The 17,996-nt window shown below is 45.3% G+C and overlaps 1 protein-coding gene across 1 annotated transcript in view; it reads right to left on the reverse strand.

Moving 5' to 3' along the window:
* Positions 1 to 3,511: 3,511 nt before the first annotated feature.
* The window catches only part of RNF150 (ring finger protein 150), a 127,213-nt gene continuing 112,728 nt past the window's right edge, over positions 3,512 to 17,996 (reverse strand). The window contains exon 7 of the mRNA XM_009290307.2: positions 3,512 to 11,595. Coding sequence (XP_009288582.2) covers positions 11,477 to 11,595 — 119 coding nt within the window. The 3' untranslated portion in view covers positions 3,512 to 11,476. The remainder of the gene's footprint in view (positions 11,596 to 17,996) is intronic.

The raw sequence follows: 17,996 nt of genomic DNA on the forward strand, positions 1-17,996 counted from the left end.
TTTAGTGAAGTGACCTCCCGCCCTTGGTCACCGTCCCACAAGGTGCTGTGATGTTCCAGCACGTGCGGACTCACGCCCCAAACCTGGAGGGACTCTTTTGGGGGGGACCCCCTGTGCTTCTTCACGCCTGCTGAGAAGGACAGAGAGCTTTTCCCCACCGATCCGATGGCCACGAGGGGAAGCCTGACAAGGCTCTGTCTGCTTCATCGGCTGGGGGAGACGGCGGGGACCCTGGGCGGTGCGCAAGGGGGAACGCTCAAGGAAGAGCAGGAAAAAACACCCCAGTGGTGCCTTTCACTTATTTAACACAATAAATATTCACTAATTTAACTCAATAAATAAAGACAAACCCGCTGGCCGGGGGGCGCCACCCCCCGCCGCCCCCCCCCAGCCCAGCGGCGCGCGGGGGGGCCGCGGGAGGGGCCGGCCTGCTGGAAAGACAGGGTGAGGGGAAGGCGCGGGATGCAGGCAGCTGCCTCTGCCCCGCTGCTCCTCACCCGGGAGTGATAAACGCACCTTGTCACTCATTTTTTGAAACACTTTCTTCTCAGCCTTCTAGGCTGCAGCCCTACCTCGCCCTCTCTCCCCTCTAACCCTCACTCCTTTGCCTCCAGAAGCTGAGGCGTGGCAGAAAACACCAAATATCACCACCATCATAACACCCGGGCAGCCCCGGGGCACCCCGGCCTTTGGGGAAGCCCCAGGGCACCTGGCTGGGGTGCACCGCTTGCACTCTGGGTTGGTGCGCGCAGGTAACATCCAAAACCCGTGGGAGCCGGGAGCGTTTCCCATCACGGCGCTGGGTGATACCCTGGCTGTGTCCCCGTCACGGGGCTTGTCTCCACCCTTCCTTCCTGGCGTCGTGCTCTGGCCAGGACCCCCCCCGCCATGCAGTTAAGGAAAGCGCAGAGGGGTCTGGAGAAAGGCAGCGAGGACGTGCCGAGGCACAGAGCAGTGTCCCACAAAACACGACTGAGCAAGCTCGGCCCCTGCAGCTGGGAAGTGTTGGCACCACAGGGATATACTAGACCTCTGCAAAACCAGGAGTGGCGTGGAGGGGGGCGACTGCCCCGGTGTTACTCCTTTGTGGGTGTCTGCTCCTGGCCTCGGTTGAGTCAGACGTGGGCTGGGCAGGCTGCTGGTCTGAGCCAGCGCAGCTGCCCCAAGCAGGGACAGAGGAACAACTTCATCTGAGCTATGATGGGCTCTGCCAACGCATCTATGGCGTTACCGCTCCCAGATGGCTGCTCTGTTCCTCTGCCAGGAGCTACCATGCTTCCTAGCTGGAGCAGGAGGAGGGACATCTGCCTGGGCTTCAGCCACCACGAGTCACTGCCGGCCTCCCTGTGCAAGCCTGTCTTTGATCTCAGGTGAGAGGATGGACTATAAAGCCGAGCTGCTGAGATGCAGATGTCCAGGAGGATGTCCAGAGGAGCAATGTGATGGCCTGCAGCAGAGGGTGGCCCAGGCACATGAGGGTGGTGACACTTTGCCCGCTTCCGCCGCTGCCAGGGCTTGCCGGCAGCTTGTTCGCACGGGGATCAAAGGCTGAGGAATAAGCGTGTTGCAAAATTACACCCTCAATTACTGAGAACTGATTTCCTACAACTTATGTATGATAAATACACCAACCCATTAGATTTGTTTTGTGCTGTGAAGTCCTCTTATTTCCTCTGGGATACCCCCAGACCTAATCTCCCCCGTGTTACAGAACTGCCTTCTCAGAGTGGTTTTTCCCGAGTGGCTCCCCAAGACCCAGCACAGACAATTGTGGCTCCCCTTCGGGCACCCTCAAACCTGCAGCACAAAGCTTGCTTTCTTTCCTAGCACAGTTGGGGATCACGGGACAGAAGGGACCCCGGGTCGTCCAAATCATTGCACAGTGCAAATCTGGATAAACACCCTTTGAACCCCAAGTCACCTCCATTGACTGTGGCAGGTATGAGGGTCACCTCCTTGAATCATAGGAATGAATACAATTTGCCTTATTCCTTCTGGAGAAAAAAAAAAACCAAACTGCGTAGAGCAACCCAACTTTATTTGTGTATTTTGACCAGATAAGAATCCCATATACAGTAGAGAGTGATGTAACCCAAGCCCTAAGTATGTGCTTGCATCCTGGAATTAATTGCCTTACGCCCCTTGTTATTTATAGCCCTGATGCCATTCCCAGCAGCTCCACGCTGCATTACTTCTGCTGCGCTACTCGAGCGCGCTGCCTCCCGCCAGATCTGCAGCACCGGTGGCAGCTGTGTTGTGTGTGCAGATCACATAGCAACTGCGCACAGCTGCGGGCCAAGGAAAACCGTCCCCGCTCGCTCGCTCCCCTGGCCACTTATTAAATGAAGGCAGAGAACAAAGCAGTGGGCAGGGAGGGAGATGTGTGGGGAAGAGTGAGACCAGATTCCTTGGCTAGCAATACCTAAAATCTCCCTCTGAAGGCAGCCCAGGGTTTGTTTCGGTGCAGGGGCCTTCTGCCCTTGGAGCAGGGCTGGTGGGATGGGGAGCTCTGGGCTGTGCCACCAACTTGCTGACACGGGTTGGGAGGGGAAAAATAATTCCTGGTGTTGCTGATAAAGCCACGTTAAATCACACACGGTTTTCCTGTTCTGAGCCAGCTTGCTGCCCCTCTGTCATGAACAGCAAGAACAAAGCCCAGCGGGAAGGTGGGCGTATGGGAGCAAGGAGGCATGGGGGTCTGGGGGAGCTGGGTATGATCTAGCCCATGGCTGCTGCCTTCCTCGTTCCTGGGTGAAATTTGAGTTAGAGCCCCCACCGATTTGGCACACTGATCCCTTGAACACACCACTGCAGCTGGGAGAGAGACATCCGCGCTGGCGGCACCGGCCAGCAAGCACAAAATGTGGGCCAGGATGGGGGCAGGCTGTGCCCCTGCGGCGGGGCTGCGGCTCGAGCCGGGATTTGACTCCTTCAGGGATTTCTGTCTGCCACCTTTTGCATCTACTGGAAAACTTTAAGTCTCTCATATTTCTTTGAGGCAGGATTTTTACTGTGCCTCGAACCTCTCGTAAGCAGCACACCTCTGCTGGATGGCATGACAACCCCTGAGGCTCTCCTGCGGCCCCCCGCTCCCAGGGACGCAGACCAGCGGCCGATGGGGTGAGGGAAGAGCAGCTGGACGACCCCTCACAACGGCGGTGCAATTCCTACTGAGGCAGGGCAGAGCCGTCACCTTTTAAAGCTATTTTAACACATCATGCCCAGCATCTGGGGTGAGGCTGCAGCTCTCCCTCGGGGAGGTGGAGGCATTTACCTCCCACACAGCCGCTGCTTTCTGATCAAAAGAAGCCGAAGGATAGGGGGGACCAGAGCAGTGACTGGGGCTGGAGTGGTGGCACGGAGGCCAGGCTGCCACTTGGGTCCCTTCCCGCTATGACTTCTGCCTCCGGTGAATACCGAAGTCTGCAGTGGCTGAGTTCTGGAAGAAACAATCAGCAGGTTTCACACATCAGGAAATGCCAGTTTTACACAGTCTGTTAGAAAATGTGTACGACACAGTAATCAGATTCATTTTATTAAAAAACTTGCAATAAAATTCCTTGGAATTCACCATCTTAACTTTGAGAGTTGCAATATTTTACTAGTACATAATAACACAGTCTCACATATTTACATTATAATCTTCTATATAACAAAAATAGCCGTGTTGTACTACTGAATAATGCTTCCAAATATTAGCCTCAACATTTCGGTACTTCCCCCAGCTGAGTCACTGTCCGTGCTCTCTAGCATTTACAGTATATAACAAAGCAAGAAGGAAAAAAATAAAAAGTGAGCGCCTTATGATTTCAGGCAAATCCCTTTAAGACGGTAGTTCTCCGACTCCCACATTTTTCAAGAGAGATAAAGTGCATTGGAGGGGAAGATGTATATGTTATAAAATATCAGCAAAGAGTTAAAGTATATTTGCAATACTGTACAGAAAGTAATGCTAGAAAAAAAGGCTTGCTTCACAAACCGCTACTGCACTGTTTTGGCAGCAAGTCACAGGTAGCGGGGGGGGGAGCTAACTACAAGAAAAAGAACCGCCTATGCAAATGCCACTGTGTGATTTTGCCATGGTCTTTCGCTAGGTGTTTCACAAACCAAAGCGCAGCTGTTCGGAGAAAGGAACTGTTTTTTTTTTTTTAACGTGGAGATGAAGGGTCATTTCCACTGTCAAAAGAAACACAACGTGGTCAGCCTGCAGAAACCGACTGCCTTACCAGCAAAACAACTTCAGTCAAAAACAGGCTCCCATTCTGAGGGAGCCGCAGCGCAACCAGAGGCGCAGTGCGTGAGTGTGACAACCCTGTCACCCCCCAGCTTGCTAGGGCTGGCAGCCCTGCTGGGCAGGGGCCGGGGGAGAGGCAGGGCCGAAGGCCTCCCCGTAAATCCACTCCTGCTGTCCAGAGCAGGACTGACTGCCTTGGAGAATGTCACTAGGACAGACCATTGTCTCCGGACTGGAAGTTATTTCGGTGAGCTGTGCACTGATCCATATGGTATTTATTTCGTTCGGGATTTTTCTTCCCTTTTTAACATTGGCATTTACTGGTATGGCTCTGCAGCGAGTGAGAAGAGACACGGCTGGAAAAAGCTTTGGAGCCATCACTGGAAACCAGGATACTTCTGCTCTGTTCATGAACTACGTACAAATGGGACGCCACATTTTTTTTGGTTTGCTTATAAACTACTCTAAATAAAAATAATTCTCTTCTGGAAATGGATGGAATGTATATTTTGACATGTACAAAACCATTTTAAATGTTCACTAAATACAAGGAATATCTTGCTATAAAAATAACAGACCCTCTCACCCACTGTCCCCTCTTTACATTTCTAATTATAAAATGGTACAGTCATTTCAGGTTCCTAACATGAAACAAGAAGTAAGGATGGTATTACGTACACATACAAAACATTTAGATATTTGACATCTGAAATAACTGTATACATTCAGAGCAAACAAGCATCTTGATCTTGCTATTGTTTTTCATGCTATACAGGACGGAAGAATCGGGAAATAAACAAAAAAGGGAAAATGCTATTTTTTTTTTTTCCTCTCCTTTTTTTTTTTCCCATTCACTCCAGAAAGAAATAACCTCCACCAATTCACAATTAAGACAGTTGAGAGAGGCAAGATTCATTTCAGATGGAAAAATTCATCCGTTGGCTTTTCATTCAAAATCCACAACGTCTTTCATTCATCTTTCTTTTCTATTTCTCCCTTTGAAATATAGCTCCTGCTCAGAAGGTTTTTTTCTTTTTTCTGAGCAGGTTTGCAGCCCGGCGCGGGAAGCTGCGCGGCAGAGGGCAGCCTTCTCCCTCACTCGCCGTCCCAGCCTGCAGCTGCCATCTGCTACACAGACAAATCCAGACTAAGAAGTCCATCTGGCGTTCCCCTTTCAACTGCGAAACTATCAATTAGTTCAGGTAACAGCTTGGTAAAATAAAAGAAGTGCTTGTATTGGATCAATTGTCCCTATTTAAAAAGTCTCCTAAAACAACACCTCCACCCTCATTTTCCCTTGCCCCTAAAATATTTCATGACATTGTTTTTCACCGCTTGCGTTAACCAACCCGATTCATTTCTGTCACGCTGGTTGCCCCACATGCGCTCACATATTTTGCATCTATAAAACAAATGAGTCAATGCTCAGTGTTCTTCAGTGAAGCAGCAATCCCGGTCAGCACTGGTTATGAAGAAGCTTGGCTGCCCTGAACCTGCCGAAACCCCTGGGCCTATCTTTCATTAAGCCCTAAGCTGAACATAGGCTGGCTCCTTTCCCCCGTGCTGAACCAGAGCAGTCCAACCTGCTACAAGAGATACAGGCAGCACAAAATGCAAGAGAGGAAGCGGCACAGCGTCAGTTTGATCCCACGATCTCCTTCCCCTGCAACAAAGGTTCACACTAGAGCAAACATTTGTGAGAGGGGCTGGGAAGGCACAGGCTGGATTTCTCTGCCATTTCAGTCCTGCGAAATGGGTGCATCCCAACAGCAAACCAAGCCCTCCCTCTTCTGTTTAGAAAGTCAGCTTGTCCTGGCCCCTATTCCTGGCAGACTGGTAACTTTAGCCCTACAACAGGGATCTACCAGAGCCACAAATGGTTAAAAAAAGTCCGTTATTGCTAACGAAGAGAAATCAATAAATGCCTATTGTTTTTCTTGGTTTGCACAGCCTATAAATTCCTATTCCTGGCTTATTTCAAACTATATGCTTAGTCATGAGCTTTTCTACAGACAGAGACCGTGAAGGAACGAGCCTCTTACAAACAAAGCCTGGGAGATTCCCAGCTGCCCGGGCTGAAAGGCATTTCCCGCTGTTAGGCATAACCTCTATCGTCATTTCAGTACAGACCAATTGTCACAACAAGGACTTGCAGCCCAGAGATCTATACATAAAGACTTGTGCCCGATCTTTGCCTTTTAATCACAGAATCCGCTCAAAGGGCTGTGGCATATATTCAAAGGAAAAAGTCTGTAAGGCAAAACTCTGGAAAATCTATATGACGACCGCACTCTGGGTTTAACAAAAACGGCAAATAAAACACACTTTATGGAAAATCTGTAGCTGTGTTGGACTGATGACTAGAAGTACACAGAAGTGCTAAGTGATCTGCAGATACCTCCCAGGGCAGCCAGTCCGTATGCAAAGGCCTTCTGAGCTAGACATTTTTCAAATTGGACAAGCTTTTCTTTTTATTTAGCAAGGGGGAGAAGAGGGTGGGTTAACAGGTTTGACAATAAAAACTTTGGATCACAAAATGCGTATTCTTTGAGAAAGATTAAATTCAGACCTGGATCTGTCTCTGGTGCTTGGGTTCATTTTGTTAACAAAATAAGAATGTATCCCAAACGAGTCATTCAACAAGAGGCGAAGTACTCCCCTTCTTGCAATGACTTCCTCTGGCTCTGATCCAGGGGTCATTAAAGTAGTGAGATCTGAGGGACCTCTTATCATATGTGATTTCAATATTTTTTTTTTTTTTCAAATTGCCTCTATAAAGCCTTTTTCTTTAGTGCCACAATCTCCCTCATGTAAAAAGTCTAAAAATGGCAGCTGCTTCTGTTTTCACTACAGTATAGTTTCCGTAGTCGTATCAATGTACTTTTATACGCATACGTGGCAATTTAATTCTATAGAATGCTTGAAGAATGAACTGCAGTGCTATGATTGTCCTGATCCTGGTTTTGAGGCTCTAAAGCAGCCAGAAAATAAAAAAACCCCAAACCCTCAGCAAGTGCCAGATCTCTCTCCCCACCAGAATGGACCAGCCGTGGGGAAGGGATGCAGAGCTCGTGCCTTGTACATCTGCACGCACACATTAGGTCATTTGTGAGTGCAAAATTCTGCCCGTATAACTTTTTATGTGTTCTACCTATTGAACAGACCTTTGGGAAGGCAGTTCAGTGAAACCCGTGAAAATCAAAGGATACTCAGAGCGCAGTCTCTGTCTGTCCAAGTTTCATCCTGCAACCCAGCCTGAGTGAAGATGAGCCTCACTACAGCGAACGCTTCTCCCACCTACTACTTGCTCACGGAAAAGTAGAGAAAAGAGCCTCAGATGACAGGACAGGAAGAGCTCTGAGAGACGCAAGATCAGCTTAATGACAAGAGCGCCTTTCTCGGAGAACTGCACCGTCCTCTGGCCACTGGCCCTGTGCAGGAGGTGCCCCTCTGCCCCGGCCGCGCTGGGCTGGCACAGGGCGCGGGCGGCGGGAGGTGGCAGCCGCAGCAAAGCCGCCCGCGCCACGGGTGGGCAGGCACGGCGTGAGCCTGCAGAATTATGTGCATGAGCACTTGTTCGTCAGAGGGCACCAGAGGATTTTGTTTTTTCCTGGCTGCATGCTAAAGGCAGCTTTCCCTTCTGAACAGGCAGTGCTGTGTCCCCGACATCTGAATCCCGCATATTTAATGCCAGAGCCCAAGTTTAGCGGGCAGCAGTACCGAGGACTCACACAATGCTCAGGATGGGACTAATCTTGCCCAAAGCTGCGAATTGGGAGGTTTAATTTTACCCAGTGAGGAATCTCAGTGGAGAAACTCATGTAAGCAAAAATGTGCATGGGCACGCAGATCTGCAGAATTAAGGCTTTCATACGAGTTATAAACATACATCTGGGGGTCTTAATATTTATGAAGCACCTCAAATTCCCAAGGCATTTCACAGGTTATATATACAAAGAATACTGTCAGTCAGGTCCTGCTTTAGAAAACATTTCCATTTGACACAGGGGCTTAATCATGCTTATAAAAGACCTGTTGAAAATAATGTGATTTTGGTACAAGTCCAAAATCAGTCTTAAGTGCTTTTCTGAAGGACGGAGTAAAACATTTACTTAAGTGCTTTCCTAAGTTCTGGCTTCAGTGATGTGTAACCTGGCTTTGCACTCGTTATCGCTTAACAGTGCTCAGAGCTGTACAACACCTGAGGACAGGGACGGAAAAACATCTTCCCTGAGCGAAACTGCAGGTAGAACTGGGAAAACAAAAGCAGAAAGACTCCTGGCCCAGATTTGCTAGGATGCCTCTTCTGAAAGACCACAGTATGGTGATATGTAAAAACGTCTCACCCAGCCTAGCACCCTACCTCTGCCAGTGGCCACCCGTGGACCCCGAGGGACCACATCTGGTATGGGATACTTACGAAAAGAGCATGCACACTGCGATCCCTCTCCAAAATCCTTCACTAACTCCTAGAAATACGGGCAGGGTCTTAGTTACCACCTATGTGATGCCCCTTTGAGCATAGCTCCCTTTAATGATTTTGCTAGGCAAAGGACCCAGTTCGGTATCAGCTGGGAGTTTCCTCCTGCCTTGCTTTTCCACAGACCTTGCTTGCTCTGCTTGTGGGTGACTCCACTATGGCAACAGATTATTGGTCAATCTATCCATTGAGGTTAACTTGGTTAAGTTTGTGAAATAAAACGAAGACTTTGCGACAGCTCCTCTGAAACCCAAACAGTTTGGCCAGGAGTTTTTTGTCTGTGTGCTGGCCTGCAGTGGGTGGATGTTAAAGGATCACTGACAACTCGGACATCATGTTCGTGGTGTTCCTGTGACATGTAGCACCCAGGCTCCAGCGCTAGAGAAGAAACTGTACCAGTGTGTGTACTTTCCACAGGGAGACCTGACTGTGTATGACCAGCTTCATTCTTTCCCCTGCAGTCATTTGAGACGAATTTCATTCCTGTGTGAAGGGCCAGTGTTTGGTGTAAGCACCACTTAAATCCCATTTCAGCATTATTTCCAGAGCTTAAGTGGAGCTGATGTGGTACCTTGTGCAAACTCTCTTGTGTAGGGGTGAATTTCAGCATCGGTTGCCCTGATGCTGTGGGCCTTTCCCATAACAGCAAGGAACAGAGAAGACATTAAAGAATGAGGAAGATACGATTACAGAACCACAAATATTGGCAAGACTGACCTAGCTGCACCCTCTGGAACAATCTCTAACTTTCTTTTTAAACCAAGCAGATTTCCAGCTGCCTGCATCTCTTTAATTAAAAAGAGATGTCCTTTCAAATAGCTTATAAAAAGGTAACGGCACATTTCCGGATCGTGGTTTTGAAGGATGATTAGCCTGTGCTCCTTTGCCTCAAAGTTACCCTGCAATTTAGGGACTAAGAACATAAAAAAAATTAAGCTATAAAATGAACTGAGTTCTAACTGGACCGAAAAGCGTGGAGTATAATTTTTCCTTCTTCCTGTACTAAGGAAGCAAAGCAGCCAGAATTTTAGGGATAGTTCTATTCCTGAATAAGATCTGACAAACCAAATTTTGGCTGGAAGTTGGTTTCCACATCTAACGAGTAAACCCACAAGGAGATTAAATGCAGCAAGAACCCTAATAGTTGCATTTTGAGATGCTGCCATGACACCCTCAAGTCAAGATGTTTGACCTCTCCATGAAATTTCGATGTAAGATGAATAGTTGATTCTATGGACTTACCCAGGAGGCAGTAATGTGATTCAAATCATCTGACTGTCAACAGAAACCATTTACTCTTGTATAACAGTACGCTAAAAACGCTTCTTCACAGTTGAGTATTTTGACTGAAAAACGAAATCGTACACTGAACAGGTAACGATAAGCTTTTCCCTGGAAAGCAGAGCTCAGGATGAATGAAATAATAATCACAGGTCATTATTATTTAGGTGTTTTGATTTATGTTAGTTCTGTTTATTTTCAAATCCCCTCCCCTCTACCCAAAATATTTTGGTATATATATCTACATACAAATTGCAAGTATTCCATTATGCTTGGGACAGTGTTGACAGGGACTCTGGAGGGCAACGAACCACCTGAACTCTTGTGTTTGATAACAAGCAGGCAAAAACTGCCGTCAAAACATAAGCAGCAAAATGCACTCAGAAAAAAAGCCAAAACGGATCAGGAAGTAAACATTTCAACCAGCTGCTTGCTTCATTAGCAATTTCTGACACTGATATCAGCATCTCCAGACCCTTTCTAAGAATATTCTTGTCATCCGCGTAATGCACAGCTGTTAACAAGCAGCCTCTGGAAACCTCTCAAGACACTCCTTTAGCCTACCGGTCAGATTTTGGTCTGTAGAATTAAGAAAAGACATGATGTTATACTAGATCTTCTTTTCCAGCTACTGAATTGTGACTTGAAGGAAGGCCATTAATGTACTGACAACTGCTAATAGCATAAAATATAGCAAAGGACTACAAGGACGGAGTGAAGCTTTAAGCTTTTCTTTCTCTCCTTCACACTGTACGATACTTGTCTAGAACAGAGCTGTAAGTAAAAGCCAACATAATGCAGTTTTAACCCAAACCTCAGCAATCTCTGTTAATTCAGAGCTCTCTTACAAATAAAGGCCTTCAGAATATACCATTTCCACTTAATGAAAGCAGGCTTCACATTAAATGCAGGGTGCTGGTGCACTATCCTTCTGAAGCCATATGTACTTCATGCAGAAACAACAAGGCAATGATAAATCCCGGAGTCAGATCATGAAGTGACCAGTGAACGGGAATTCAGATTTCTGGATTGAACTCTTGAAAAAGCTGGGGTCAGTCAACAAAAACAGAATGTCCAACCATAACAAACTATAAACAAACAAACAAACATAACAAACATACATCTTTTAAAAAAAAAAAGAAACAAAAACCCGATCGAACAAGTGTAGAAAACACTCAAGCTGTCATTTCAGTTGCGTGTTTATGAGCCACTGAAGAGTTACATGACTGCTCTCAAGCTCGTGGGTAAACTGGAAGCATTCATCTCCCATGTGAACAAAATGAACGTATGTAGATGATGAAACTGCATCCAGGCAGACACAACTGTTGCTATTGCTTTTCGTGACCATCTCAGAATGGAGTGTGCAGGAGTGACAGTGCTCTGGAGGCATGTGCATGACTGGTCCAAATCCTAGAATCACCTGACTCGGTCCCTCCCTGTGGCCCTCCCCTGTAGTTTAGTGTTGGATCCCTGTTTGTTTTTCAAGACTTCACCTCTTCGCAGTCTTGATCAGTGGAAAGCTCCACATCGGACAGTCCAACCTCCATTGCCATAATCAATGAAATATCTGAATCACTGCTGACTGCTGGCTCCTGTTCATCTGTGAGGGTAGAAAAGACAGGAAAAGGGCATTATGGTCACGTCTTTCTGTCAATGTATTACTATTTTTTAGTTCTGCAGATGGGACCCAGAGGTTTCTCCACCACTGTGGTTGTGCTTAGATTCCAAACTTTGCTCTTATTCAATATCTGTCTAAAGCATTTCAAAAATATCAGCAAGTTCAAGCCATCAGTAGTGAGAAACACGATGACAAGGAGCCTAGATGGGTAACACTTTCTTCTGCTCCTAATCCTCCCAGGGCTCTCCATCCAGGCCCTTCATCTCCATGACCTTCCTCCCACCGCCTGAGCACTTCCCTCCCCGTCCCCTTTTACTTCCTCAACGTGGCATCATCCTACTCTCCCCACAAAGGCAGCAAGTTAAGGACTAAGTCACAGGCACCTGGTGGAGCAAGTCGGCCATCAGGAAAACATTTCTAACACGGAAAAAAATCTGCCCAAACCCTCATTAGGTGACAGAACCTCTGTTAGCGGAGACTTTTAAGAGGGCACTAGGCTAATGTCTGGAAGGAGCAACACGGGTGTCATTAGTTCTGCCCCAGGACTCAGGACCAGGCTACCTGCCTTCTCAGGTGCCTTCTCTCATCCTTTTCCAGTCTCTTTTCTATTCACCCTTTCCTTTGATCAAGATACCTTGCAGGTTCTTGATCCAGGCCGAAGGGATCTACCTTAATCCACCATGATCCCAAATACAGTAAGAGTCAGATTATTGACTTTTGCCAAACTGCAAATCCCATCAAAACTACAAGCGTAGGAGGAGTAACTTGTTTTTGTTTTGAACCCACAGCACTTACTACATGTGTGTTTAGTTGCAGATAAAGCCAACAGATTTTAAAGGACTAAAAGCTAATTTTATTTCAAGAACAATCAGGAGAAGCAAAGCACGCTGGATCTCCGGGGAGATTTTCAAAGGCACAAAAATCCCATAGGTGGCTGAGTCCCTGAGAGAAAAAGTTGGTGGTTCATATTTTCAAGTGGTTTAATTACAATGACAATAGTTATACTGTAACAATACAATGTATTTAAATCTGTGGCAGTTTTTTTGTATTTAAATCTGTCGCAGGATTAGACTTCATGTTTTGTGTGGAAAGCTTGAGTGGGGTCTGCATTATTCAAACTGAAAGAGCCAGTGCTTTACAACCCTTCCCAATTTTCACCCTGGATTATTTTTATACTTTCTTGATTGCAAGATAAATAATTAATGCACACAGCCTCTTTATATCTGTATATCTTTTTTCCTATTAATATGACAGTAGTAAAACACTTCAAGGCATTGCTTCTGACTATAAATGTTTCCACTGGAGGTGGAGGAAGTACTTACAAACTGAATGATATCTCCTGCAGACTTCAGTGGGCTTCAATTACATTGAACCATTAGGTGAACTGCTAGATCCAAGAGTACAGCATCACAGACACCTCCAAGACCTAAAGCATCATCTGTAGTGGTAATAGCTCCCTGAGCCAGAACAACGTGGTTCCAGACCACTGGATTATTTATCATTCCTCTATAACTAATAGGATTCTTAAAAACAATGAACAGGATGCTTTAAATGTTGACCTAAGAGCAAGTTTATATTTGCATGACAGAGTTCCTGAGGCTTAGCTGTGTTAAACAGCCGCTTGGAGCACTCTTGAAAGAAAAGTGATTTTCATCTGAACTAGCTCTGCAGGAAAAAACGACCGGCTGAATGGTGACAGCCACACGCATGCTGAAGAGGCAGGCTGAGCTGCCAACGCTAAATGTCAGAGCGTCAAATGAGAAGTGTTTATGGTGCTGAAATGTTATTTCAAGAATTGTTGTTTCTTCTAGGGTTGCACAGCAGAAAAAGATCTCAGCTGAGTTCAAGACAGGCAGATAGAACAGAAGGAGATTTACAGCTCATCTACCAACTGCCTAACCTATGTACAGGAGCACCCGCTTTCCAAACCAGCAAACTTGAGTTTTACATTATAAATCCTATACAATTATTCAAATTCTTGGATCTTTGTCTTTCCAAAGTGTGGGCTTTGTAGTTTGTCTTCTTTGGGACTGAAGCGCAGGTCAACAGGAACAATGAACAAAGGATCCTAAAAATGCCCAGGCCTATGCCCTGGCATTGCTTTTCCAGCGCTGCGAAAGTGGCTAGAGACATGAACGGTCCACCTTCCTTGCTTGCTAACAGTGCAGCGGTTCAAAATCCTAAAGCTACATCCTGCCACTTCAGCAGAGGGGGGAGAAAAACTCAGACATCACCATCCCTTACACCTTCCCTTTCAGGGAAGGGGTCAGCACTGACATTTCTTTGGAAGACGCAGACAACACAAGGAAATTAATGCATCCCTCAGCATTACATGCTTGCTCTTGTAAACAGGAGTCCTACTACTGACCCCAGCATGCACAGGATCAAACTCTGGGAGGCTGCAGAAGTTACACCAGATACGGATCGGCTGTAGGTAACTCTGGCTGTAAGCTCTACAGACTGCCTCACCGTGGCTCCCCCACAGAACACAGGCTTTCTAGACTGCGGTGGGTTGGTTTTTTTTGTGGCTGGCTGCTCAATAACGTGAGCCAGCACAGTTAGTGGCATTTGTTAAAGGTAAGCAAACCTCAACTAAACTGCAAGTGCCAGGAGCTTAGCCTGCATTTTGCATCCCTGGTTTTTAGATCCTATTTACAATGACAAAGCTTATACAATCACACAGCTTCTACAGAAGATGCCTGACTCACCGTTAAGAACTTTTATGACCTTTTTGCAAGTTTTTTGAAATTTGGTGTTTTTCTTAAAGCCCTGAAGTCAGGTGAGGATCTCAACTTTCAGTGAAGATCTCAGCTTTCACTTAAAAAGAAATGAGTCTTAAGAAGTAAAAAGGAAATAGTTTAAAAAAAACATATCCCTAATTTCTAGATAGATTTTATGTTGGAATAGCTGACTTGTGATTTTAGATGTTTGAGGTTGGCAATCCTGTCTAACAACATACACTGTAATACTTCCACTGTGTTTTATAGCACTTCATGCCACAGGCATAAAGCCTTTTGCTTAATGAAGCAAAAGGCACATCCCAAGCTGCTTTTCAGCCTGAGTGCTAGTGCCTACAGCAGGCAACTGTAGACCTCACTGCCACATTCCTCTCATGTCAGCGAAACGCAATACACCACAGCACGCTGCCTACTTCCAGACAGACTTTTTCCACTCGGTTATATTCCCTGACACACATTCATTTGAGAGGTGCAATAAAACAAATTCCTTCTCTAGCCAATATTACTTTAAATTTAATTATGCTAATGCAGGAAGAATATCAACCACGTAGATATGGGACTGCCCTACATAATAGTGGTACAGCCCTTACTTGTTGCAAAGTTCATTAAGTGATGTTTATATTTGAGTATAATTGCAATCAAACAAGGATGAAAACAGCTAATTACTCTGGGGCTTTAAAAACAGTAAGACTGCACACTAGTAATAGTTATCTACTGCTGCTGCTACTCCTAACACTTTGAGTAAGTCTGCAGCTGTTGTACACTAATAAATATTCCAAAAGAAAAAGGTCAGATGATGGGTTTCCAAGAATTTGATACTGTTTGCAAGAGTCTTGGGAGGGACCTAAGCATTCAACAGTGAGTGAAAAGTGCATTTACAAAAACATTCATCTGCCATGTGTAGGTAAGCATACAGGCATGGGCACAAATCGAGATATACTTGTAATGACCCACTAAGGATGAGGAACAAGCTGATATAACAGTGGTGGGTTTTGCACTCATGGACGCCTCACTCCTGCTCACCACTGTGCTCCTCCCAAGGAGGCCACATCTGACACTGTGCTCTGATGTCCCTAGGACATGGGCAGTGCCATGAGGCTCTCCTAAAATTGCTCCTGCTTGCCCCAGAGATTGAGATTTGCCTCAAGCTCACGGAGCTGGAAAAGCTGCAGAACCCCATGATTGGGCTAAAAGGTCCACAAACAATTGGCATCCAGGAAATCAGCAGAAAAATAAGAACACACTAAAACGTTATACAGCAAAAGCTTCTCAGCATTGAATGCATGTAAGGTTTGTCTAAGAGGACAGACTTTTTTCCTTCTCTGGACCTTTAGGTAGCTCTTTGCTGTTACACCCATTTGTGAGTAAGCAGAGAAGTATTGATTATTACATGTCAAATGAGAGCTGCCACCAAGTGTGTAATTCATCTACTGAAAGTGTAACTAAAGCCAGCAATCTCCTATTCTTGTGGATTAAAAACATGGGCCACAGCAATAAACTATTCAGTTGGGAGTCAGTCTCCCTTCCCTCATTTATTATCAACTCTCCGTGAACTAATTCAGCATACTCAGTCCTGCTCCACACACAATTAAGACGTTGCACAGAGCTGTGCAGCTGCTAATGGTTTTCTTCATCCTATGACAGTCACAGGAATCAGAAGGTAAGAAAAAGCTGCTACTGTGCTACTGACTTACGTGTAACTTATTTGCCTAGCTCTGAAGTTGAGCATTTAGCACAAGGAACAAGTCTTGTTTTGTGCAGATCTTCTGTTCTTGATGGTAGATGCCCAGCTTTGAGGAAAAAGGAATAATTATTGATTTCTTCATCTAATGAAAAGCTGTGAAAAATTTATCAGTTATTATCCCATTCTTAGCTGGCAGAAGTTATACAGCAGACAATGGGACTCTGTCTAAAACCTCATTTTGACAATAAATATACAGCAAAACTTGGACTTGATTTCACTACTCATTTCACATTCTTACTGCTGTGAAATATACCTTATTTCAGAACTTTTCATTTTCTTAAGATAGAACTAAGCCAAAACATGAAATCCCTGGAGACAGGTATGCTCTCAGATCTAGACAAATATCTAAAATTTATGTATTAGCATGAACCTTATTCCAGTCTGGGGCTCACTTCTACTAAACAAACATTGCCGCCAGTCAGATGTGTCTAGAAGCATTTTGCTCCAGAAGAAACAAGAAACGTGACCATCTCCTGGAGCTCTGAGGACCTGAGAAGAAAATACATCCAGGGTCATTAGAGGCATTGATCTGGGACCTTTATCAAAACGGATTCTGTTCAGCATGAAGCCACAGTGAACTGCCAACGCAAGCAGTGTTATTGAGATTTTCTTTCAAGTATCAGGACAACCAGAACACTATTCATCACATTTGATTTATGACAGGGAGAGAGAGACATTTCTAGAGCCCTCTATTTTAATTTGACTGCCCAAGAATGCACTTTGCCATTACAGAGTTTATTGCTCCCTCCTATTGCAGCCTTGCCACAGCATCACTTTGCCGCTTATAGTCTAAGAGGAGGAGCATGGTCCTATGAAGTTAGTACCTCAAATGGCAACTCCTTCCACAACAGTACCAATCAAATTTATTTTATCGCTAAGACCCTATTCTTTAAAAACACTACTGAGTCTTAAAATGATTCTCAAATTAATCATCCAATACTTCTTATTGGATCATTTTATAAGTAAGTCTCAAATTCCTTCCATATCATCTTGATAATCGTAACACTTTAGAACAGGCCATAACTGCACTGACAAAACAACTGAAATAAAACACATGGAAAAAAACGCCTATAAAATCTCTAATGCAAAAGAAGCAGTGGGAATATGTTTGAGGAGAAAGGGTTATAAAAAACCTGTTACTAACGCGGTCCCTTTGTACACAGAGGCTAATAAAATGGAAGAAGTCTGGCTGGCTACAATTGAGAACAAAGTACTGGGGAAATATTTTATTGCTGTTCGCTAGCATCAGAGTGAGACTTATCTGAGCAGCAAGGGGAAAAAGTACTTGAGCATGGTAACTGCTTTTGGAAGAAAAGGTTAGAGTCTTTTCCATAAATAACAAGCCAGAGCTCTGTGAATGTACTAACGGCAACAGGGCTTCATCCAGAGGATAAAGCAGACCATGTCTGAAACACATCGCAAAGAATACCCAAACATCAGCACACCAGGAAGAACCAAATGCCATGACCTGGCAAGATCCATTCAAGACAACATTTCAAAAATGTGTTTAACCAGATCAAACCCCTAAGTGGTTGAGAGACTTGATAGATGGGCCTGGATATGACATAAAACACTAGAGTCCCTCCCAAAGCAAACTTGTTTTTTTCTTCTTACTAAGTGAAAGGGCAACAAACTTTCTTCCCTTAATCTTTCTCTAGGATACATGTTTTGGGAGAACGTACAGCATCTCTTAATGGAAAACAGCCAAAGACAGTTCCCTGCCTTCAAACATCCTGCAGTACGAAGGGGTAACATCATCATCATCATTCTAGACATGAACTACTGAGATGGAGAGTCATGACTCTTCAAGGCATTCACTGACTCTGGGTGCCCAGTTAAGACACCATAAACCTGATTTTTCAGTTACAGCGTTAACCCGCACATTGTATGCCCCAAGCATA

The sequence above is a fragment of the Aptenodytes forsteri genome, unplaced genomic scaffold (assembly GCF_000699145.1).
Source record: "Aptenodytes forsteri isolate BGI_AS27 unplaced genomic scaffold, ASM69914v1 Scaffold125, whole genome shotgun sequence".
Lineage (NCBI taxonomy): Eukaryota > Metazoa > Chordata > Aves > Sphenisciformes > Spheniscidae > Aptenodytes > Aptenodytes forsteri.